Here is a 24,742-nt window from a genome sequence, read left to right as displayed (position 1 = left end):
TTGACCACCAATTACTACTTCGAAAATGTGAATTTTATGGACTAAGAGGGGCTACTTTAGCTTTGCTTTGTGATTATCTCCAAAATAGAGAGCATCATGTTCACATTAATGGATTTTCTTCAAGTAAGAGTCTTGTTAAATTTGGTATCCCCCAGGGTTCTGTGTTAGGTCCTACTCTTTTTTGATTTTTATCAATGATCTACCAAATGCTGTTGCAGCTAAATCTAGAATAGGGGATATCGTGGATCCCGCACCTTTGGGAACCAGGATCACTACACCCTTATTTGCTGATGATGCGACATTGATGTGTGTTGCTTCTACTGAACAACAACTAACCTTAACAATTAATGCAGCAATGACTATGACATGTCTTTGGTTGAAGATAAACCGGCTTGACCTAAATATAAATAAGTCAAAGTTTGTTATCTTTTCACGGTCCCCAAATTATTATCCTTGGATTACGGAAATAGCTACACCGAAGGGAATTGTTAAGCGGTCAAATTCTGTTAAGTACCTTGGGATAATTATTGACGAAATTTTATTATTTAAGTGCCATGTAAAACCTACAGTATGATAATGCCTGCAGCCGGATTGCGTGATTTTTATACACTGGTTCTTATGTATAAGTACCATTATGGGTGCGTTCCAAAATGTTTTACAGGAATTTTTCGGGACAGATCTAATATTCATGATCACAGAACTCGAACAAGTGGAGATATTGAGGTTCCTCGCCTAGTTTCAAGTAGGACTGCTTTTTCAATTATTTATAGAGGGGCTAAGCTATGGAATAAGCTTGTTCCAAGTATCAAAGAATTGCCCATTAATCAAACTAAAGCCGTGCTGCGTGTGGGTTTCTTGGTAGGTATACCTTTGAAATAGATTGAGATTGTTTCACTTTTCTGCTCATTTTAGATTAGCTCATTGTTGTTTTTTTTTTCTTCTATTTTTTGTTTGTTTTTTTGTTAGTAACACACCCTCGCAAGCAACGCAATTGGTGTGCTACCGATTGATTTTGTCTGTGTTATTTCCTTTGGTTAATAAATTAATACTACTACTAAAAAAAAAAAAAAAAAAAAAAAAAAATAACAGAGACTATGTCCAAACTAGCCCCTTTTGGAAAAATGGTACGGAAAACTGAGAATAATACCTCTCCGTCATCTCTCTTTCTTTTAAGGCTTGGAGGATCAGTGGTCAGAAAAAATATGACGGACAAAAGCCCGTTTTGGTATGTTCTAATTATAGTAACTAAGGGACCCTCCTTCCTAATCCCCCCAGAGATGGAAACGGAACCAGACTTCAAAGTCATAGAGAGATTATATGTATAGATTGCTTTTCTATAAAAATTGCCAGAAAAAGGAGACGATAAGTTATAAAAAAAAATAGTTTTTTTAACGTTGTTTAGAACAAAAAATAGGGAAAATATCTAGATGGGGCTCTAATATTATTTATTTTATGGTTAGGTTAGAAATTAACAGATTTCATAAGGAGGGCTCAGAGGGGTATCCAAGAAGGGGGAGATTTGAAACCCTGGCCCAATTTTTGTGTGATTTGTCAAAAAGGTAACAAGAATCGTGACGTTGCAAGTGTTTTTTGGTTAGTTCAACAACCCTGTCAGCAATTAATGCTCTAACTATCTAACATCTTTTGAAGGATAAAAATAAAAACCATATTCTTGCTTGACTGGAAGAAAATCTTTTTGAAGATAGAGGAAATGTTGTATTACTGACTGCCTGAGATCTAAGTATCTTCTTTGCAACACCCTTTTTGTTGTTTTATTATCAAGATATTCAGAAAAGTAGCCTAGACCTAGGCTTTTAGGTATTGCTGTGTAGATGTCCTATAACCGAAATTAAAAAAAAAAAATCATTTCTATTAAATCTCATAGATGAATAGATAATAGTGCCCATAATTTCGCTCCAAGGGTGTTATTTTTAGCTACCGGTGACGATAAACATCTTCCTCCACTGATTTTTTAAATACGTGTTAAAATGCTAAAGCTTTTAATTGTTTTAAAAAGTAGAATTGTGGCAAAGAGTCAAACTTTAGCGTAAAGAGCGAGGGATTGCGGAGGGGATTACCCATTTCATATACGGAGTAATTTCTGTTCGTTTTAAGTTTTAATGTCGCTCCTTACTTTCAGTTAAAAAAAACTAGTTTTTTTATTTAATTTCTGAACGTTTTTGAATTAATGCATGTTTGATTTTGGCTCTCCGCACATAAATTATTGAAATGAAATTTGTATATTAATTTTTTTTGGCTAAATGGCTTTCTCTTAGTTTTGATCAGACGATTTTGAGAAATAAGGGGTGGGGAAGGAGGCCTAGCTGCCCTCCAATTTTTCGGTTACTTAAAAAGGTTACAAGAACTGTTAATTTTTAACGAACGTTTTTATTAGTAAAAAATATGTGTAACTTAAGAATTAACTTACGTAACAAACTTTTATATTCTTATATTTTTATTATGTATACGAGGGGGTTATTACCCTCGTTAATACCTCGCTCTTTACACTAAATCGTAATTTTTGTCCCAATTCTTTAAGAATGACCCCTGAATCAAAAAAGCCGTAGAATAAATAGTTGAAATTACTAAAAATAATTTAGCATAAAGAGTGAGGTATTTATCTCCTCCTAAATACCTCGCTCTTTATGCTAAAGTATCTTTAGAGCCCCTCATATGCGTAATAATCTTTGTTCGTTTTAAATTTAAATGCTATTCCTTACTTTCAATTGAAAAAACGTTTTTATGTTTTTCTTTTCATTGTTTTTTTATAGTAATGCTAGAAAATCCTGCGCCCTTTTCATTGAATTTTTCTTCCCCATGACATATTCCTCCAAGGAAAGATCCTCCCACATAGCCCTCTCCCATCAATCCCACCCCCAAACCAAAAAAATCCCCCTGAAAACGTCTGTACACTTCCCAATAACCATTACTATATGTAAACACTGGTCAAAGCTTGTAACTTGCAGCCCCTCCCCCAGGGTTTGTGGGGGAGTAAGTCATTCCCAAAGACATAGTTATTATGATTTTCGACTAAGCGGAACAAAATGGCTATCTCAAAATTTTAATCCGTTGACTTTTGGAAACAAATTAGTGTGGGAGGGGGCCTAGTTGCCCTCCAGTTTTTTGATCACTTAAAAAGAGCACTAGAACTTTTCATTTCCGTAAGAATGAGCCCTCTTGCGACACTCTAGGACAACTTGGTCGATACGATGACCCCTGGGAAAAAAAAAAAAAAAAACAAATAAACACACACCCGTGATTTGTCTTCTGGCAAAAAATACAAAATTCCACATTTTTGTAGATAGGAGCTTGAAACTTCTACAGTAGGGTTCTCTTATACGCTGAAACTGATGGTGTCATTTTCGGTAAGATCCTACGACTTTTAGGGGATGTTTCCCCCTATTTTCCAAAATAAAGCAAATTTTCTCAGGCTCGTAACTTTTGATGACAAAGACTCAATTAATTGAAACCTATATATTTAGAATCAGCGTGAAAATTTGATTCTTTTGATGTATCTTTTAGCATCAAAACTCCGTTTTTTAGAGTTTTGTTTACTATTGAGCCGGGTCGCTCCTTATTACAGTTCGTTACCACGAACTGTTTGAAAATCAAGGGTCAATGTAATGTTCAAATAATTATGATTATTTGATCAATGTGATCCCTTGAAAAAATGAAAAAAGGATAAGGCATTGATAGCAAATTATATGTTAATATATAAATTATTTTCGATTTGAAATTTTGTTTAATAGAATAGCAATTAATAGAGATACTTTTAAGCGAAATGAAAAGGGTATATAAATATAATCAAAATATTAGGAAAGAAGATTTAGACATTGGAATGGAATACACGATTACAGGAATGAAACACGTTAAAACTAAATTTGGAAATGAACTCAATTTAGCATGTGATACCCGGCTGCACAAAATGCAATAGTTCTACGTTTAGCACTTTTGTGCTACAGATGGCAACCATGCATAAAACTACGCGTCTCCAGTCTTAAGACAGGAATAAGCTAAAACACAAAAATTTAGAAAAGAAAACGGACAAAATCAAAATAAAAAGAACAAAATTAAAACGTCAAACCAGAATATATATGTACAATATGTTGGATGGATATTTTTTCCTTGTTTTTCTTTTCCTTTCATGTTCTTAATTTTTATGTTTTAGATTATTTTTATCTTAACGCTAGAGACATCTAGCATTGTGCAGATAAAGTGTTTGTTGCGATTATTTCCTTATCTTTACTTCAAGTTGGCCAAAAACTTATTTGTTTACTGTCATGATTTCTCTCTTGGTCTTGTCATGGTAAACCAGTTCGACTTAGATCTTTTTTAAGGCATGGAATGGGGGCTGATTGCCTCAAATCTTCTTTTGGATAAAGAAGGTGACTATAAATTTGAGTTTCCAACTGAACGAGTCTCTTTCAGAGCCATTTTGATCCCCTTCCATTCAAAGTGGCTATAATACATTGAACAATAATGGCTCTTTACCTAGGCAGCGCTGCCTCTAATAGAATCTGATTGAGTTTATCTTGCCTTATGGACCCTTCCTTAAAAAACTGAAGAATAAAGAATAATAAAAGCTATGACAGTGCACTTGCTATTAGGGCAATGCACTCGATACCCTTTTAAATATAGGCCCACTGAGACAATACCGACGGTATCCAGTTACTGACATGAAAAAGTTACATCCATCAATAAAGTTTCGATCACTTAAAATTAGCTCGTCTTGTTTACATTGCAATAGAAGGAAAATAAGTAACGAGCAGGTATGCATGTAATTTGAGAAACAATACCTAGAGTAAAAATTTTCGACCTGTTCCGAAAAGAAAATATTCTGGCACTTGTTTAGGGCCCCGCCTTCAGATAACCTATTTTTTCTATTTTTTCCAGTGTATTGAGTCTCCCTTAAAAAAATGAACCATTATAAATTTTTATTAAACCGATGTAAAAAATTGTTTTCTGACCTTTTTAAGTCCCATTTCTGTTTGCCCATCCCTTAACTGGTTTTATATTTTACATTAAAGTCTCTCTGGCCTATTAAATGAGAAATGTTGATTTTTAGCCATTATGGCAAAAATTTATTTTGATACTCTTTTGGTCCCATTTACGCATAAGCCAGTCTCTTTTCAACTATTTCTTGTGCATTGGGTTGCTTGACCCTATTAGGTTTCAAGCTGATGCAAAAAAAAATCATTTTGTAGGTTCTGATATCGATCAATTTTCTTATGTATTAAGTTCTCCTCTATCCTAGTTAGATGTATTAACTGTTGTTAATCGCAAATCTCAAATTAGTTAAACTAAAATATAATTAGTTATTATATTGTAGGATCTTTTTTAAACCAGTATTTTTATTTTTTTAATGATTGTATGTTAAATTATTTTAAGGGTTCGATTCTGCTAATTCTCAATTATTTATGCTTCAATTATATTAACGGTTTGTGAAACGATAGAAAAATAATGGGGCTGAAATTTTTATGTTTCCTATTCAAAAGCTTGTTTGATACATAGTTGGTGTTGCTATCAAATAAAAAAGGACAGTTATTTTTATTTGCAATTAGGTAGGTACATATAGATAAGAAGACTTCCCCATAAATATTAAAGTTCTGACACACTCCGGGCATTAACGATGCACAAAATTCCTCAATTTGGTGAATCCTCATTTTTGAAACTTTGAATTGTGTTACCAACTCGACCGCAAATCGCAATAGATCTTTCATTGTTGGCTTGTCGTCACCATAACTTAAGCGGACACAATTATTTTCACACAGAAGGCGTGAAAAGCTCGAGTTTATGTCTTTAAAAATTTGTTTCTCCTGGCTCCTTAGCCCATGATTTTCATCCCATAAGCTCCGTATGGATTCCAGCACTTTCATCAAAGGGTCCAACAAAATTACCACACCTATAATCATTTCCTAAGTCATCATTCTCATATCCTGTTGGCCCAAGAGACTTACTCCATAAGTTTCATGCCGATTGGAAAAGAAAACCTGCCTTCCTTTCTAATATAAAGTTAGCAGTGCAGACAAAGCTGAAGAGACCAAGAGTCTACTTTAGTCCTTCAGACACGCACATTTGCATCCTTGCGTGACTCCTGCTCAGTCAAGTTCCAACATGCTTAATGATGGAGGATTAAGTGCAGTTTAGACATTTACAACAATTTAGCACCTAGAAAATGTTTATGCCAAGTTTCTTAAATTTTGCACTTTTGAATTAGATCGTTTTCTAAAAAAGGGAATCTTGATAACAGAAGACATGCATAAGTAATCAGCTTTCTATGCTGACTGCAAATACACGAAATTCAATAAATTTAGTCTTACTCGTCAAAAGCAAAGAGCCTGAAAAAAAATTGCTGGATCTTTGAAGGATTAAATAAAAAAAAAGCATGTTTTTTTAACTACTAGTAAGGAGCGACAGTAAAACTTAAAACGAACAGAAATTACTCCGTATATGAAAGGGTAGTCCCCTCCGCAATCCTTCGCTCTTTACGCTAAAGTTTGACTCTTTGCCACAATTCTACTTTTTAAAACAATTAAAAGCTTTAGCGTAAAGAGCGAAGGATTGTGGAGGGGACTACCCATTTCATATACGGAGTAATTTCTGTTCGTTTTAAGTTTTACAGTCGCTCCTTACTTGTAGTTAAAAAAACTTGTTTTTTTTTATTTAATTTCTGAACGTTTTTGAAGTAATGCATGTTTTTATTTTACAAATATTTTTGTTAGTAAAAATTATACGTAACTTAAGAATTAACTTACGTAACAAACTTTCATAATCTTATATTTTTATTATGTATACGAAGGGGTTTGTACCCTCGTTAATACCTTGCTCTTTACACTAAATCGTAAGTTTTGTCGCAATTCTTTAAGAATGACCCCTGAATCAGAAAGGCCGTAGAATAAATAGTTGAAATTACTAAAAATACTTTAGCATAAAGAGCGAATTATTTATCTCCTCCTAAATACCTCGCTCCATGTTTATTTTTCATTGTTTTCTTATAGTAATGCTAGAAAATCCTGCGCCCTTTTCATTGAATTTTTCTCCCCCCATGACAGATTCCTCCAAGGAGAGATCCTCCAACATAGCCCCCTCCCATCAGCCCCACCCCCAAACAAAATAAAATCCCCCTGAAAACGTCTGTACACTTCCCAATAACCATTACTATATGTAAACACTGGTCAAAGTTTGTAACTTTCAGCCCCTCCCCCAGGGATTTTGGGGGAGTAAGTCATCCCCAAAGACATGGTTATTATAGTTTTCGACTATGTTGAACAAAATGGCTATCTCAAAATTTTGATTTGTTGACTTTGGAAAAAAAATGAGCGTGGGAGGGGGCCTAGATGCCCTCCAATTTTTTTGGTCACTTAAAAAGGGCACTAGAACTTTTCATTTCCATTAGAATGAGCCCTCTTCCAACATTCTAGGACCAATTGGTCGATACGATGACCCCTGGGAAAAAGAAAAAAAAACAAAAAAACAAACAAATAAACACGCACCCGTGATTTGTCTTCTGGCAAAAAATACAAAATTCCACATTTATGTAGATAGGAGCTTGAAACTTCTACAGTAGGGTTCTCTGATACGCTGAATCTGATGGTGTCATTTTCGTTAAGATTCCACGACTTTTAGGGGGTGTTTCCCCCTATTTTCTTAAATAAGGCAAATTTTCTCAGGCTCGTAACTCTTGATGGGTAAGACTAAACTTGATGAAACTTATATATTTAAAATCAGCATTAAAATGCGATTCTTTTGATGTAGCTATTGATATCAAAATTCAATTTTTTAGAGTTTTGGTTTCTATTGAGCCGGGTCGCTCCTTACTACAGTTCGTTACCACGAACTGTTTGATAGGGAACCACCATAAAAAAAATCAAGGAATGTTAATGAAAATCAGAACATCAGATTCAGCATATCATAATATTCCTTTTTTGAGATTTTGAGCTCATATCCGCAAAAGTATGAAGCTTTGTTCCTTCTACCAGAAGAAATATCACGGATGCGAGTTTATTTGCTTTTCTTTCACGTTGGTTATTGAATGAAACCAATGGTCCTAAATAACGGGAACTTAATTACCGAAGATCCATTAAAAAAAAATAAGCGTTTTATGCTCATTGAAATATACAAAACTCATTAAACCTAGTTTTACCCTTCAAGAAGCAGGAGGATGAGAAAATTTTCTCGACCCTAAAAAAACCAGGAATCTCAATGAAAATTCAGCATATTATAGAACCCTACTCTGTTAACCTCCTATCTGTGAAAATATAGAGGGATATATTTTTCGCCAGGAGAAAGATTGCAGATGTGAATTTATTCGTTTTAATTTTTTTTTTCATCTTAGTGATCGAATGAGGCCAATTGTCTTTGAAGATCGATAGAGGGCTCATTTGAACGGAAATCAAAAGTTGTAATGCCCTTTTTAAATTACCAAAAAGATAAAAGGGCAGCTACCCTCCCTCCAACGTCTCGTGTAACCCCAAAGTCATTGGAACAATTTTGAGGTATCAAAATTTATCTAAAATACTTTAAGGATCTAGTAACTATACCTTTGTGTATTACATGACCCCTCATAGTCCCTTGAAATAGGGCTGTAAGCTATACAATTTCCCGGTCCTTCACATATAGTATTTGTTATGGGAAATTTTTCCCATAACATCTTACTTGTGTAAGAAGTTTTTTTTTTTTTCTCTAACGCTTTCTTTTCTTTTCTTAGTTTTTCTGAATGATACCTTATTCAAAGGAGACTGAAAACACTTTGACTCTGAATGATACTTTTTTTTTTCCAAAGGATGCTGGATGCATTTACGACTTAAATGGAAAATACTGATTCCCATGACTCGTCTTTTTCTAAACAAACATGCTGTGTAAAAAGAAACACAAAACTAAAAAAAAAAATGCGAAGCATTTACACAAAATTGTAAAAGTTACAGCGGCATTCTCAGGGATTTTTTAGTCGCATTTGAGAGGTTGCATCAAAATGATCTTTCTAATATTAGTTATAGTTGGCGTGAGTAAAATTGTATATCATTATAGACTGTTTACAAGAATTAGGAAGGGTGTGTATTTTTGTTTTTTTTTCTCTCTCTCTTCTAGTTGATTCTTCCTTTAAATTTTAGAGTCAATATTCGTGTTCTGGTACCTGAATATTGCATCAATAGTATCGTCTCTTTTATTTCTTAATTTAAGCAAATTCTCCATGATAGTTTGCTGCTCTCTCCTTGAAATGCGAAGCATTTACACAAAATTGTAAAAGTTACAGCGGCATTCTAAGGGATTTTTTAGTCGCATTTGAGAGGTTGCATCAAAATGATCTTTCTAATATTAGTTATAGTTGGCGTGAGTGAAATTGTATGTCATTATAGATTGTTTACAAGAATTAGGAAGGGTGTGTGTTTTTGTTGGGTTTTTTTTCTCTCTTTTCTAGTTGATTCTTCCTTTAAATTTTAGAGTCAATATTCGTGTTCTGGTACCTGAATATTGCATCAATAGTATCGTCTCTTTTATTTCTTAATTTAAGCAAATTCTCCATGATAGTTTGCTGCTCTCTCTTTGATGTGCGAAGCATTTACACTAAATTGTAAAAGTTACAGCGGCATTCTAAGGGATTTTTTAGTCGCATTTGAGAGGTTGCATCAAAATGATCTTTCTAATATTAGTTATAGTTGGCGTGAGTAAAATTGTATGTCATTATAGACTGTTTACAAGAATTAGGAAGGGTGTGTGTTTTTGTTTTTTTTTTTTTTTCCTCTCTCTTCTAGTTGATTCTTCCTTTAAATTTTAGAGTCAAAATTCGTGTTCTGGTACCTTGATATTGCATCAATAGTATCGTCTCTTTTATTCCTTAATTTAGGCAAATTCTCCATGATCGTCTGCTGCTGTCTCCTTGAAAAATTATAAAATGCTCCAGATTTCATTTCATATATCTTTGAAAATATTCTACCTCCAGCTGAAGTCGGAATTCACCTGCTAAACAGTAGCTTGAAGGATGAAAATGTTTGTGACGTTGCAAAAATATGCTGAAGTCTCAATATTTCTAGACTGTATGAACTTTAAGTAAAAAATTTTGCTTATTTGGAATCAGCGAAAAAAACAAACAAAGGAATTGAACATCCCTTCCTCAACTAATATGGTGAATTAACCTATGCCATATTAACCGTGCCCAACACCCATTTTCAGAGGTGAAGCTTTAGCGTTGCCAATATTAAAGGTCATTTCTTTCAATCTTTTATTTAAAAGATTACTTACGATCAAATTCTAAAATAGCCATTCGGCTAAAATAGTTCAAAGTTCAGATGACGAAACTCCGGGGTCGACACAATCCACAGAGCCCGAGAGAAAGTGTTATAAGTTATGCCCCGGGATCATATAGGGTTCTCATGGAATAGGCGGTCGTATAAACTTTAGAACAGCATCACTTGAATGGAAATTGAAGGTTTTAGTTCCCTTTTAGAGTCGAAAGGTGTGTGAACCAGACCCTCCTCCTTACAAGCCTTCTTCCAAATGCATCTGACCAAAGTTTTGAAATATCCCTGTTTGTTTAAATGGTCTTAAGGTTATTTAACAATTCCTATGGGGTTAATACATTCCTTCTGGGCACAGTTTAAGGATTTCAAGTTATATCTGGAAGCATATAAGGTTTTGATGGAAGTGGTGGTCGGATAAACTTTGGAGAAGGCTCATTTGTTTGGAAATTGAAATTCCTAGTTACTGTATTAAGAGTAAAAAGTGATCGTAAGGCAAAAAACTCCCCTATAACTCTTTTTTTTCCCAAAATGCTTCCGATTCGAAATTCTGAAATGACTATTTTGTTCAACATATCTCAAAGATCATATGACAATGCCTCAAATTTTGACACAACAAACCAGGGTCCAAGAGCAAGGGGTGTAAATTATGCCTTGAAATATATATGGTTCTTATGGAAGGGGTGGTCGTATAGGCTTTGAGGAGGTTCATTTAATTGGAAATCAAAAGTTCTAGCTCTCTTTCAAGAGTCAAAAGTCGTTGGAACTAGAAATTCTCCCTTATATACTTTCCCCAAATGCGTCCGATAACAATTTTGAGATAGCCATTTTGTTAAAGACAGTCCAAAGGCAAAATGAACTATTTCTCCGGGGTTATCTACCCCCTTGCCCAAGAGCAAGTGGTATAAGTTATGCTAGTTGCCTGTTGTTAACTTATAAGCTTCTTATGGAAGCGGTGGTTGTGTAAACTTTGAAGGGGTCTCATTAGACAGGGAGTTGAAAGTTATAGCTCCCATTTTAAGAATCAAAAGTGATGAGAGGGCTACCATTTGCCCTTCCTTGCAAGCTTCTCCACCAATTGAATCCAATCACTAATGTGAGCTAGCCATTTGTTACAGAATCATCCCAATTTAAATTAACTATGCCTTCAAGGTTGATCACCTCCAGTCCCTGTGTAAGGGCTGTGAGCAATGCTAGCTGTATATTGTCAGTATAAAAGGCTTTATGGAAGGGGTTGTTGTATAAACTTTGGAGGAGCCTTATTTGATTGAAAATTAACAGTTTTAGTTCCCTTTTTAAGAGTCAAAAAGTAATCGGAGGTTAACCACTCCCCCCCCTCTCCCCCTATGTCTATAAAATTCTTTCTCCAGATGCAACTTATCAAAATTTTGAGCCATCATTTTGTTCAAAAAAGTCCAGAAGTCAAACTAGACCTACGTTGCCCAGGCAACGTGAAGTGTTGCGGCAACCTTTGTCCGGCTTCGCCAACTAAAGTGTTGCGAGAGCAACACTTTAGTTTTGTTTCTTCGCTATCGATCAGTAATCACTTGATCAAAGGCTATTCCTCAGCGTTGAAAAAACAACAAAATAGTACCGAAAGAAGGGACTTAATTGACTTTGCAGCCATTTGAACTTTATGCTTTTCAATCGTAGACATCGTGATGGATGAAAACTTGAAACAATATCTTTTATAATCTAGTTGGTATTATAAAGCTATCTCTAACTTTTCAGGATCAAAATACCATAGATGACATTCTATTAATTATTAGGAAACAATCTCATTGTTTTAAATTCTTGTTTGTGCTTGTTTCTTCACTATCGGTTAAATGATGAAGTTGTCAGCCTATCGAAGTTTTTAAAACGGTATGTTCAAACAAGAACACGGTCAGTTATCACATGACCAAAGGCAATTCCTCAGCGTGGAAAAAACAACAACTACAAAATAATATCGAAAGAAGGGACTAAATTGACTTTGCAGCCAGTTGAACTTTGTCCTTTTCAATCGTAGACATCGTGACGGATGAGAACTTGGCACAATGTCTTATATAATTTAGTTGGTATTATAAAGCTATCCGTAACTTTTCAGGATTAAAATACCATAGGTGACACTAATTATTGCGAAACTACCTCATTGTTTTACGTTATCGTTTGTACCCGTTGCGTAAACACTTAATTCTGTTAGATTTAAAGAAATCGAACACAATGTGCACCAATTTGAACAAATTTCTAGCCCAAAGTGAACAGATTCTTACTTACAAGTCCCTCTCCCGTGATAGACATGAAGTTTAGCGGAAACAAATAAATGGGTACACCAACTAGCAAAGGTTACAAACCCCTCGTCGTTGAGGATGATTGTAGCCCTACAGCCAATTATTACTTACAAGTCCCCTACATGTCTTACCACTGGAACCAAATTGGTTTAACCATCAAATACACCGGAAAAAACAGGTACACCAACTAGCAAAAGTGGCAAACCCCTCATTGCCAAAGATGATTATGAGCTAAAAGCCGTTTCTTGCTCAAAGTGAACTGATTCTTTCTTATAAGTCCCTCTCCTGTGATAGGCATTAAGTTCACCGGAAACAAATAAATGGGTACACCAGCTAGCATAGTTGCAAACCCCTCACCACTGAAGTTGACTATAGCCTAACAGCAGATTATTACTTAATGATCATTACAAAATGAGCTATTTTTGGATTTTCTTTGTCAAAAATGACCATGGAATTATAAATTCTTATTACAAATCCCCATATGAAGCTTATACGATCACCTTTTCTATACACACTTTTTATCCCCTGAGCGTAACCCTTTCCCTGAACGCTCGGGGGGGGAGGCTGTCATCCTCAAAGACCCAATTTACGGACCTTTTAATTACGGACCTTTCATTGAACAAAATGGTTGTACAAAAATTGGGATTGGATGGTTTTTGGGAAATGGTGGGCATTAGAGGGTAGTTAGTTGCCCTTAAATCATTTTTGACTATTAAAAGGGCAGTGGCTCTTTTGATTTTTGAATCGGATGAGCTTTTTTTGAAGTTTTTTCGACAAAAAATGGCCATCTCAAAATTTCTATCAGATATATTTTGGGGATGTACGTGGTTTGTGGGGGGGGGTCCATCCTCTGATCACTTTGAATCTTAAAAAGTTAATTAGAGCTTCTTATTATTAATAATGAGCCCCCCTCCTGAATTTTATACAATCGCCCTTTCTATATATCCTTATACGCCCACAGGGCATAACTTACAACCCTTGCCCTGTGGGCTATAGGGGGGCTGTCATCATCAAAAACAGGATTTGCAGATCTTTCAACTACGTTGAAAAAATGGCTATCTTAAAATTTTGATTTGATGTATTTGAGGGAATCGTAAGGTTAAAAGGGGGATGGGTTGCCCTCAAATCTCTTTCTACTATTAAAAAGAGTCCTAGCCCTTTCAATTTCCAGTCGAACAAGCTCTTTTCAAAGTTTTAACGAAATCGAATGGCTATCTCAAAATTTCTATCCGATGTCTGTTGGGAAAATACGAGGTATGGGGGGTATCTTAGAAAGGGTACAAGAACATCTGATTTCCAATGGAATGAGCCCATTCCAGGTTTTACCTTATTTGCCCCCAGGATATAACTTTTAACCCTTGCCATGAGGGCTGTGGGGGGTTGTCACCCTCAAAGACATATTGTCCAAACATTTCAATTACGTTCAACAAAATGGCTATCTCAAAATTTTGATTGGATATATGTGGGGAAATGGTGGGTCCTGGAGAGCGCTTAGTTCCCTCGATCACTTTTGACTATCAAAAATGTCACTAGCCATCTCAATTTTCAATCAAAAGAGCTCTTTTCGAAGTTTCTAAGACAAAAGATAGCCATCTCAAACTTTCTATAAGGTGCATTTCGGGAAAATATGAGGTGTGTGCAGAGGGGAGGTATCAGCCCTCCGATTACTCTGAATCTCAATAAGAGCGCTAAAACTTCTGATTACATTTTACCTGAAACATTTTACCATTTCAACTACTTGCAGTAGTAGTTGATTACACTTACACAGTACTACAACTACTTAATTGCAACTACTACTTGATGACTAATAATTTGGAGGAAAAGGGTGTAGGAAGTCTAGCTGCTCTCCAATTACTTCTGACTCTCGAGAGTCATTAAAACCTCTTATTTACAGTTTTTGGGATCCAGAATCAAAACATCCTTCTTTACTTAGGCAGCAACAGAGTGCTGTCTAAGTAAAGAGCTGCCTAAGTGGGCACAATGTATTATTTATTTTTTGGAGGTTTTTTTTTTGTTTAGACCAGGGCACTACCTTCCGACGGATTTGTTTTAGTAACTTCAAAAGGGTCTCATTCGCTTGGATATTGAAAAGGCTAGGGTTCTTTTTAATAGTAAAAAGTGATAGGAGGGTAACTAACACCCCTCCCATGCCCACCATTTCCCAAAACATATTCAGTAAAAATTTAGAGATAATCATTTTATTAAACGTACTTTAAAGTTCCAGAAAATATGTCTTTGAGGATAACAACTTGCCCACAGCCCTCAAAATTGACTACGCCTCAAACTCCCGAAAAATTGGAGATTAGCCGTTTTGTTCAACGTGTTTTAAAGATCTAGAAATTATGTCTTTTTGTATTAGCCGTTTTGTATTTTCACGAAATCCATGTAATAGAAATTTTAGTATGGCTATTTGTTATCTTAGAAACTTCGGAAACAGCTCATTCGATTGGAAATTGAAAGGACCAGTGGTCTTTTTATTATTCGAAAGTCACCTGAGGGCAAAATATCCCCCTCCTACGCCCACTATTACCCAAAACCTATCTGATAAAAATTTTGAAATAGTCATTATGGAAGGTTCGGAAATTATGGCTTTGAGGATGACAACCTCCCCCACAGCCCTAAGGGCGAGGATTTTAAGCTATGGCCTCAGGGCATATCAGGTAAATATAAATGCGTGATCAAATAAACTTCGCAGTGGGCTCATTGGATCGGTAATCAGAGGTACAACTACTTAATTGTACAATGTAAGTAGTTGCATGTATCAAGCCAGAGTTTAATTGTAGAAAAAACCGGGTGAGTGAGTGGCAAAATATGGCATAAGTCCTTTTTAGGACTGTATAAAAGTGATGTCGTGTCATTTGTTCATTGGTTAGTCTATCATTTATTCGTCCATACATCATTCTTAAGGCAGAGATAAGGTAAATTTTTATAGAACTAAGAGATGAAAGATCGGGTTAAATTGGGTTGACGCGTGAAGGACAATGTCAATCGGACTTATATACAAAATAAGGGACTGAATTTGCTCGAGTTCACTGGCATAGAAAGTGACCTAAGCCTAATAGGTTTTTTTCAAATTTTAAGATATTTGTTCTGTTCAAAATAACCCAAAGTTCAAATAGTCCAAAGTTCAGACTGGAAATGGGATGTTTTGTGTCTACAAGAACATTTTTCATCCCAGAACAGGCTTAGTCTTCTGAATATGTTGAATTGGTTATTATTCAGTTCCCCAGCTACCCGAAGAAAAATGCGCGGTCGCCCTTCTGGAGGTATAGTGATTATCTGCAAATGCCCGGTTACAGTTATTAAGAGTGCGGATTGCTTTATTAATTTTCAAATGAGTAATCTCGTCGCGATTAACGTTCATTTGCCTACAAATTATGGAAATCAGTCTTCCTAAAGAAGGTTTCATACTGCGGTTAGATTTCTCGCTAAGTGTGTCAAGCAATCTCCTTGGAAGAAGTCTTGTTGTCTAATAATCGGGGACTTTAACTGTCATTCGGCGGGTGAAAAGTGTTCTTGCGCACAACTCATCAAAAGTATTTTACTGGAATCTTTTACCCTGCTGCGAAAAGACAAACCGTATTCGTACCATTTCTACTAGTAATACTGTGACAAACTGTGACGAAGCTAGAAAAATATAGTAACTTGTATTTGTAAGACTTTGAAAGTTTTGGTTTAAATCTTTTTTAAATCTCGCAACACTCAATCTCTATCCTCCTCCCCGTGATTGTTTTTAAGTTCACACAGAAAATAAATTGGTTATGTAGGCAACACTCGCGAATTGAATTGGATTAATGAATAATTTTAATTGTCGTTATGTTCACAAAGGATTGTTTCTATCATATACATTGTTTAAAACATATGTACAAACTCTAACTTTAATGGCTGTTGCTTTTATGTAGAAAAAACTTTCCTGACAAATCACCTAGTTAGTTGATTGGAATAAGATGTAAAACTGTTTAAGTTGGCAAAAATGTGTCGCTGCAACCAATTATTACTCCTGTGTGAACCAAAAGTTGTTGGTTCACCAAATACTGTGACCAAATACTGATTTAACAAATACTGTGACGATCACGTGCTATATTCCAGCAGTGCTAATTATGAAGTGAAAGATAATTCGGATGGTTTTTTATAGCGATTACATAAAAAAAAACTAGTTTTTTTTAACTGAAATTAAGAAGCGACATTAAAACTTAAAACGAATAGAAATTACTCCGTATATGAAATGGATTCTCCCCTCCGCAATCCCTCGCTGTTTATGCTAAAGCTTTTAATTGTTTTAAAAAGCAGAATTGTGGCAAAGAGACAAACTTTAGCGCAAAGAGCGTGGGATTGCGGAGGGGACAATCCATTTCATATACGGAGTAATTTCTGTTCGTTTTAAGTTTTAATGTCGCTCCTTAATTTCAGTTAAAAAACTAGTTTTTTTATGTAATTTCTGAACGTTTTTGAAATAATGCATGTTTGATTTTGACTCTCCACACGTAAATTATTAAAATGAAATTTGCATATTAATTCCTTTTTTGGCTAAATGGCTTTCTCTTACTTTTGATCAGACGATTTTGAGAAATAAGGGATGGGGAAGGAGGCCTAGTTGCCATGCAATTTTTCGGTTACATAAAAAGGCAACTTTTAATTTTAAATTTTTAATGAATTTTTTTATTAGCAAAAAATATACGTAACTTTAGAATTAACTTACGTAACAAACTTTTATATTCTTTAATTTTTATTATGTATATGAGAGGGTTTGTACCCTCGTTAATACCTCGTTCTTTACACTAAATCGTAAGTTCTGTCCTAGTTCTTTAAGAATGACCCCTGAATCTGAAAGGCCGTATAATAAATAGTTGAAATTACTAAAAATATTAAAGCATAAAGAGAGAGGTATTTATCTCCTCCTAAGTACCTCGCTCTTTGTGCTAAAGTATTTTTAGAGCCCCTCATATGCGTAATAATCTCTGTTCGTTTTAAGTTTCAATGCTACTCTTTTCTTTCAATTGAAAAAAACTTTTCCATGTTTATTTTTTCATTGTTTTTTTTATAGTAATTTTAGAAAATCCTACGCCCTTTTCATTGAATTTATGTTCCCCCATGACATATTTCTCCAAGGAAAGATCCTCCCACATATCCCCCTCCCCTCAACCCCACCCCCAAAACCAAAAAAAAATCCCCTGAAAACGAATGTACACTTCCCAATAACCATTATTATATGTAAACACTGGTCGAAGTTTGTAACTTGCAGCCCCTCCCCCAGGGACTGTGGGGGAGTAAGTCATTCCCAAAGACATATTTATTAAAGTTTTTGACTATGCGGAAGAAAATGGCTATCTCAAAATTTTGATCTGTCGACTTTGGAGAAAAAATGAGCGTGGGAGGGGGCCTAGGTGCCCTCCAATTTTGTCGGTCACTTAAAAAGGGCACTAGAACTTTTCATTTATGTTAGAATGAGCCCTCTTGCGACATTCTAGGACCACTTGGTCGATACGATGACCCCTGGAGAAAAGAAAGAAAAGAAAACAAACAAATAAACACGCACCCGTGATTTGTCTTCTGGCAAAAAATACGAAATTCCACATTTTTGTAGATAGGAGCTTGAAAATTTTGCTATAGGGTTTCATGATAGGCCGAATGCGATGGTGTGATTTTCGTTAAGATTCTGTGACTTTTAGGGGGTGTTTTTCCCTATTTTCTAAAATAATGTAAATCTTTTCAGGCTCGTAACTTTTGATGACAAAGACTAAATTTGATGAGACTTATATATTTAAAATCAGCATAAAATCTGATTCTTTTTATGTTTATTTCAGCATCAAAATTCCGTTTTTTAGAGTTTCGTTTACTATTGACCCGGGTCGCACCTTACTACAGTTCGTTACCACGAACTGTTTGAACCACTTGCCCATTTTCGTAGCTGTTCCTATCCAGAGCCCCAATGTTTAACATAATCATAAAGATTTAAGAACTCTCTTTATTAACTACTAATTACAAAAACTATAAATACACACAACCGCCCTGGGGGAGGCTCAAAGAGCCTGATGTTGGACAGCTGCAATCCTCTGATTCTCAACCTAAATTAATAAGAAAAAAAACAAAAAAAACAGAAACTAAAAAAACGGAAACTAAAGAAGGACAAAACACTCTCACTCAATTACTCCTTCATACCAGAAAATAATTAAATAAAAGCTAACAATAATTAAAAAAAAAGAAGAAAAGGAAAAAAAAGAATTATCTCCCCACTTCCAATAAATGTTTTTTTAAATTTACTTTAAACAACCCAATATGTTCCGCCTCCCTAATGCCAGCTGGGATATCATTCCAAATAGCCGGAGCTAAATACCTAATTCCGAAAGCTGCACATGTGGTGTCTCGGTACTCAACAATAAGATTATCTGCCTCCCTAGTCTCATACCCATGGAGTGAACGATTTACTAAAAAAAAACTGGTAAAAACTGGAGGACATACATCATTGCAACATCGATACGCAAAAACAGCAGCTTGATAATCTCGAATCTGACCAATGTTAAGCACACGTAATTTCTTAAAACATGACGCGGTATCATTCACATTTTCTACATAATTACCAAGAAGACGTACTGTTTTATTTTGTAGGATCTGCACTCTTTTACAATTTGCATAGAAGTTACTAGACCAAAGGACACAACCATAAGAAATAGAAGGCGCAACAATGGTGTGGTATAATAATAAAAGAACTGGTAATGGTAAAACATGCTTTAATCGACGCAAAATTCCCAAACCTCTAGCAACTTCAGCTGCAACAAGATCACTATGGTTCTTCCAAGATAGATTACAATCAAGCTGGAACCCCAAATAACGCACTTCATGCAGTTGTGACAGAGGCCTCCCGTTAAAAAATATATTTTTATCAACACATGGATAACACATGATAACATAATCATAAATGGTAAAACCAAATAATGGGGGGAACATATACATCGCTGTTTCGATAAGAGTATCATTAAACCTCCTCCAGGTAAATTCAAGTAGTAGCAAGCCAGAGATCCGTCTTCAATTAAATATCTATTCTGCAGAGATTATCCATTCCTTGAAATGAAAAGAGTTTGTGGCACAGGCTGTTAAGAGTATCCAGTTCGTAGTAGCGAACTGTAGTAAGGAGCGACCGGCTCAATAGTAACCAAAACTCTAAAATAAGGAATTTTGATACCAATAATTACATCAAAAGAATTGCATTTTAATGCTGATTTTAAATATATAAGTTTGATCAAGATTAGTCTTACCCAGCAAAAGTTACGAGCCTGAGACAATTTCCCTCATTTTAGAAAATAGGGGGAAACATCTCCTAAAAGTCATACGATCTTAACAAAAATCCCACCATCAGATTCTGCGTATTAGAGAACCATATTGTAGAAGTTTCAAGCTCCTATCTACAGAAATGTGGAATTTCGCATTTTTTGCCAGAAGACAAATCACGGATGCGTCTTTTTTTTCTTCTTCTTTTTTTTTGTTTCTTTTTTTCAGGGTTGATCGTATCGACTCAGTGGTCCTAGAATGTCGCGAAAGGGCTCATTTTAACGGAAATTAGAAGTTCTAGTGCCCTTATTGAGAGACAAAAACAATTGGAGGGCACCTAGACCCCCTTCCACACTTATTTTTTCCCCAAAGTCACCGGATCAAAATTCTGAGATAGTCATTTGATTCACTATAGTCAAAAAACCTAATAACTACGTCTTTGGGAACGACTTACTCCTCCGCAGTCTCTGTGGGAAGGGCTGTAAGTTACAAACTTTGACCTGTGTTTACACATAGTAATGGCTACTGGGAAGTGTACAGACGTTTTCAGGGGGATGTTTTGGTTTGGGGGAAGAGTTGAGGGGAGGGGGTACGTGGTAGGATCTTTCCATGGAGAAACTTCTCATGGGGGAAGAGACTTTCAATGAAGTGGGCGTAGGATTTTTTAGTATTATTCAAAAAAACAATGAAAAAATAAATATGAAAAGTTTTTTCTACTGGAAGTGAGGAGCAGCATTATAACTTAAAACGAACAGAAATTACTACGCATATGAGGGGTTTATCTCCTCGCAATACCTCGTTCATTCTTAAGGGGTCATTCCTAAGGAATTGAGACAAAATTTAAGCTTTAGTGTAAAGAGCGAGGTATTGACGAGGGGTGAGTCCGCTCATATACGGAATAAAAGCATACGAATATAGAAGTTCGCTACGTAAGTTAATTCGTGAGTTGTGTATATTTTTTACTTATGAAAACATTCGTAAAAAATTAAAAGTTATAGTTGCCTTTTTAAGTAATCAAAAAACTGGAGGGCAACTAGGCCTCCTCCCTCGCTCTGTTTTCTGAAAATCTTCCGATTAAAACTATGAAAAAGCCATTTAGCAAAAAAAATATATACAAATTTCGTTTTAATTATTTATGTGCAGAGAGCCCAGATCGAAACATGCATTAATTCTTAAACGTCCAGAAATTAAACAAAAAAAACAAGTTGTTTTTAAATGAAAGTAAGGAGCGACGTTAAAACTTGAAACGAACAGAAATTACTCCGTATATTAAAGGGACTTTTCCTCCTTAATGCCCCGCTCTTTACACTAAAGTTTTTTTGACTGTTTTAAAAAGTAGAGTTGAGAGAAAGAGTCAAACTTTAGCGCAATGAGCGGGGTGTTGAGGGGAAAAATCCCTGTCATATACGGAGTAATTTCTGTTCGCTTTAAGTTTTAATGTCTCTCCTTACTTTCATTTAAAAAAGCTAGTTTTTTTGTTTAATTAGAGTAAAAACCGAAAAACTCGGTTGGTCTTCAAACCCTCTACTTTAAAAAGCTTGCTCTGACTCGACGTTTTGATTGAGAATTTGGAGCGAGTGTGACAGGCGGAGATCCGGCGCTGTGAATTCGGTTTGTATATTTTGTAAGATCAAATTCAACCGTGAAGTAAGTCTCCACATTGCAACCACATGGTTGCCATGGTGAACCACATGGTGAAAATTAATAGTGCTAATAAAATCTTTGAAAATCCCAATTCGATATGGAAGCCACGTCCTAGTCCTTTTGGTGTTCCGAGTTCTGGAGTTAATCCTGTATCTGAGTGGTTTAGTCATTTTTCTGAGCAATTAATGTGCTCTGACGCTGAAGTTGAATTTGATAAAGAGATTGAAAGTATTTGACAGACAAAGCCGAAAACGGGCAGGGTTGGTGTCTCGTCTGGTATGATTAAAGATATAGTAAGAAAACTGAAGAGAAAATCATCGTCTGGACACGATGGGCTTTGTGTGCGACATTTGGAATTGGGTAGTGCCTTATTATTTGAGTATTTAGCTTTGTTATTTCAGATAATATTTTGTTCGGGGGTTATGCCTGATAATATTTGTATTGGGGTAATTACACGAATTTTGAAAAATAGTAAATCATGTGTTAGTTGTTATTCGTGTCGTCCTACTACAGTGTCAAGCATATTATCAAATGTTTTTGAGCTGTTGATTATTCATGATTTTCAGAGGATTTGTAAGATGTCCCCCCCTTTCCAGTTCAGTTTTCAGCGAGAGCTTGTGTGCTTCAAGGCACTAAGATTCCTTTGTTCTGTATTGGTAGATTCTGTTGGGAAAGGAGAAAATTTATTTGTTAGTGCTTATGAAATTACTAATCCATTTGGTTCATGGATTCATTCACAGGCAATGTTGGAGCTGATTAGGCGTGGGATTGCAATTGATTTTGTTGGTCCGCTGTTTTATATATATCACCACCTAAAGGTGCAATAAACACGCATCCGTGATCTGTCGTCTGGCAAAAAAAAAAAAAAAAAAATAAACACGCACCCGTGATTGGTCTTCTGGCAAAAAATACGAAGTTCCACATTTTTGTAGAAGGGAACTTGAAACTTCTACAGCGGTGATCTCTGATACACTGAACATGATGGTGTGGTTTCCGTTAAGATTCAATGAGTTTTACGGGGTGTTTTCTCCTATTTTCTAATATAAGGCAAATTTTCTCAGTCTTACCCATCTTTTGATGGGTAAGACTTAAATTGATGAAACTTATAGATTCAAAATTAGTATAAAATAAAATTCTTTGGATGCGTCTATTAGTATCAAATTTCCATTTTTTAGACTTTCGTTTACTATTGAGCCGGGTCGCTCCTTACTACAGATCGTTACCATGAACTGTTTCATTTCGTTACCATGAACTGTTTGAAACTATATTTGTCTTGAACAGTCTTGGAAAAACTAGTAAAACTAACCTGAATATTTGATATATAATGATATTAATGCTGAAAACTCCCCTGTACATGATTTTATTTCACTGTTATTTGTGTTCTTGTTTTCAGTGTCATGACAAATACAATAGAAAATATTTATGATATAAATCGTTTTCAGTAAAACACCAATGACACAGGTGGCTTCATAATTTTAGAGCTAGGGAACGGCACAGTAGCCAAACTCTTTTCTGTAGTAAAAACTATATATACTGATACACTGAACATGATGGTGGGGTTTCCGTTAAGATTCAATGAGTTTTACGGGGTGTTTTCTCCTATTTTCTAATATAAGGCAAATTTTCTCAGTCTTACCCATCTTTTGATGGGTAAGACTTAAATTGATGAAACTTATAGATTCAAAATTAGTATAAAATAAAATTCTTTGGATTCGTCTATTAGTATCAAATTTCCATTTTTTAGACTTTCGTTTACTATTGAGCCGGGTCGCTCCTTACTACAGTTCGTTATATATATATATATATATATATATATATATATATATATATATATATATATATATATATATATATATATATATTTAGAACTATGGTCTGCAGTAAAAACTATATGGGTCTTGACCAGTCACGGAAAGCATCCTCCTGCTAATTAGAGAACTCCCTGGGAAGGACTTTCAAACGTTATTATAGTTTTCTACTTTTTTATGGTTTTTTAATCGAAGAATGAAAAAATATAATGATAGCAAGAGATAACTTGAGAATTAAAGCCTTAGTTCTATGGTGCACGATGAATCCTTTTCTTGCATTGTCAGAGCTTAGGTTTTGTGATGTAGGTAAGCAATAAAGAGCCCATTCTACCCTCTTTAATGCTGCAGATCTTGCATTCTTCAGGGACCGAATAGCCATTATCTGTAAAATTTAAAGTTTAAAAGGTTATCCAGAAATGTTCTTGAATTTTTGTTCTTACGCTTTTCTTGTTGAGAGTATAATTATATTTAATCAAAAGGTTAAAGCTTAAACGAATCAGAATTTAAATTAATCCAAGATGTCAAGACAAGGAAGTATCTTTACATTATATTGATTTGTCTAAAATCTTTTCTACACTCTAACCATGTATTCTTTGGCAATTCTATTACAAGTGCAGATTTTTACATGCCCCGGGGCATAGCTTAAAGACCTCTCCCCCAGGCTCTGGGGGTTTATTTCAACCCCAAAAGCCGTGTTATATTACATTTGGACTCTTTTGAATAAAATGGCTATTTCACAATTTATATCAGATTGATTTTGGGAAAATTCGAAGCGTGGGGGGTGACCTCCCTCCGATCAATGTGCATATTAAAAGGGGGACTAGAACTTCTAATTACGAATACAAGTGAGCCCCCTCAAAGATTTATACGTCCACCCTTTTTATAAAAACCTTATATCCCCCAAGGCAAAAATTACCACCATTGCCCTAAGGGCTCTGGGGGATTGTCATCCTCAAAGACGTAATTTCCAGATTTTTAAACTACGTTGAACAAAATGGCTCTCTCAAAATTTGGATTGGATGTGTTTGGGGGAAATGTTGGGCGTGGGAGGGGGTTGATTGCCCTTCAGTAATTTTTGACTATTAAAAAGAGCACTAGCCCTTTCAATGTAAAATTGAATGAGCTCTTTTCAAAGTTTCTACAACTCCTTCTATACAAAGTGCCCTGATCTAAAACAAAACAATAAAAATGCATTGTACCAACAAAGTTATTTACTTAGGCACCGCTGTTGCCCTGCCTAATATAGTAAATTAAATACACAAAAAAACAAGTTTTTTAACTGAAAATAAGGAGCGACATTAAAACTTAAAACGAATAGAAATTATTCCGTTTACGAAAGCAGTTTTCCCCTCCTCGACACCTCGCTCGGTACGCTAAAGTTTGACTTTTTCACACAACTCTACTTTTTAAAACAATAAAACCTTTAGTGTAAAGAGCGAGGTGTCGAGGAGGGAACAACCCCTTTCATGTACGGAATAATTTCTGTTCGTTTTAATTGTTGATATCACTCCTTACTTTC

At 35.3% G+C, this 24,742-nt stretch overlaps 1 protein-coding gene across 5 annotated transcripts in view; it reads left to right on the top strand.

The window, feature by feature from the left end:
• The window catches only part of LOC136040562 (fibrillin-2-like), a 91,373-nt gene that overhangs the window by 11,018 nt on the left and 55,613 nt on the right, over positions 1 to 24,742 (top strand). Inside the window, exon 1 of one of the 5 annotated variants that reach the window (XM_065724780.1) lies at positions 9,584 to 9,661. The exons of 3 other annotated variants lie outside the window; for them this stretch is intronic. In XM_065724780.1, the coding sequence (XP_065580852.1) occupies positions 9,632 to 9,661 (30 nt within the window). In that variant the 5' untranslated portion in view covers positions 9,584 to 9,631. Of the gene's footprint in view, positions 1 to 9,583; positions 9,674 to 24,742 lie in introns of those variants that run through there. One more of the 5 variants, XM_065724779.1, reaches the window with a different exon arrangement.

This window comes from Artemia franciscana, chromosome 21, assembly GCF_032884065.1.
Source record: "Artemia franciscana chromosome 21, ASM3288406v1, whole genome shotgun sequence".
NCBI lineage: Eukaryota > Metazoa > Arthropoda > Branchiopoda > Anostraca > Artemiidae > Artemia > Artemia franciscana.
The sequence above is the reverse complement of the archived record's forward strand: the minus strand, read 5'-3'. Positions and strand labels throughout refer to the sequence as shown.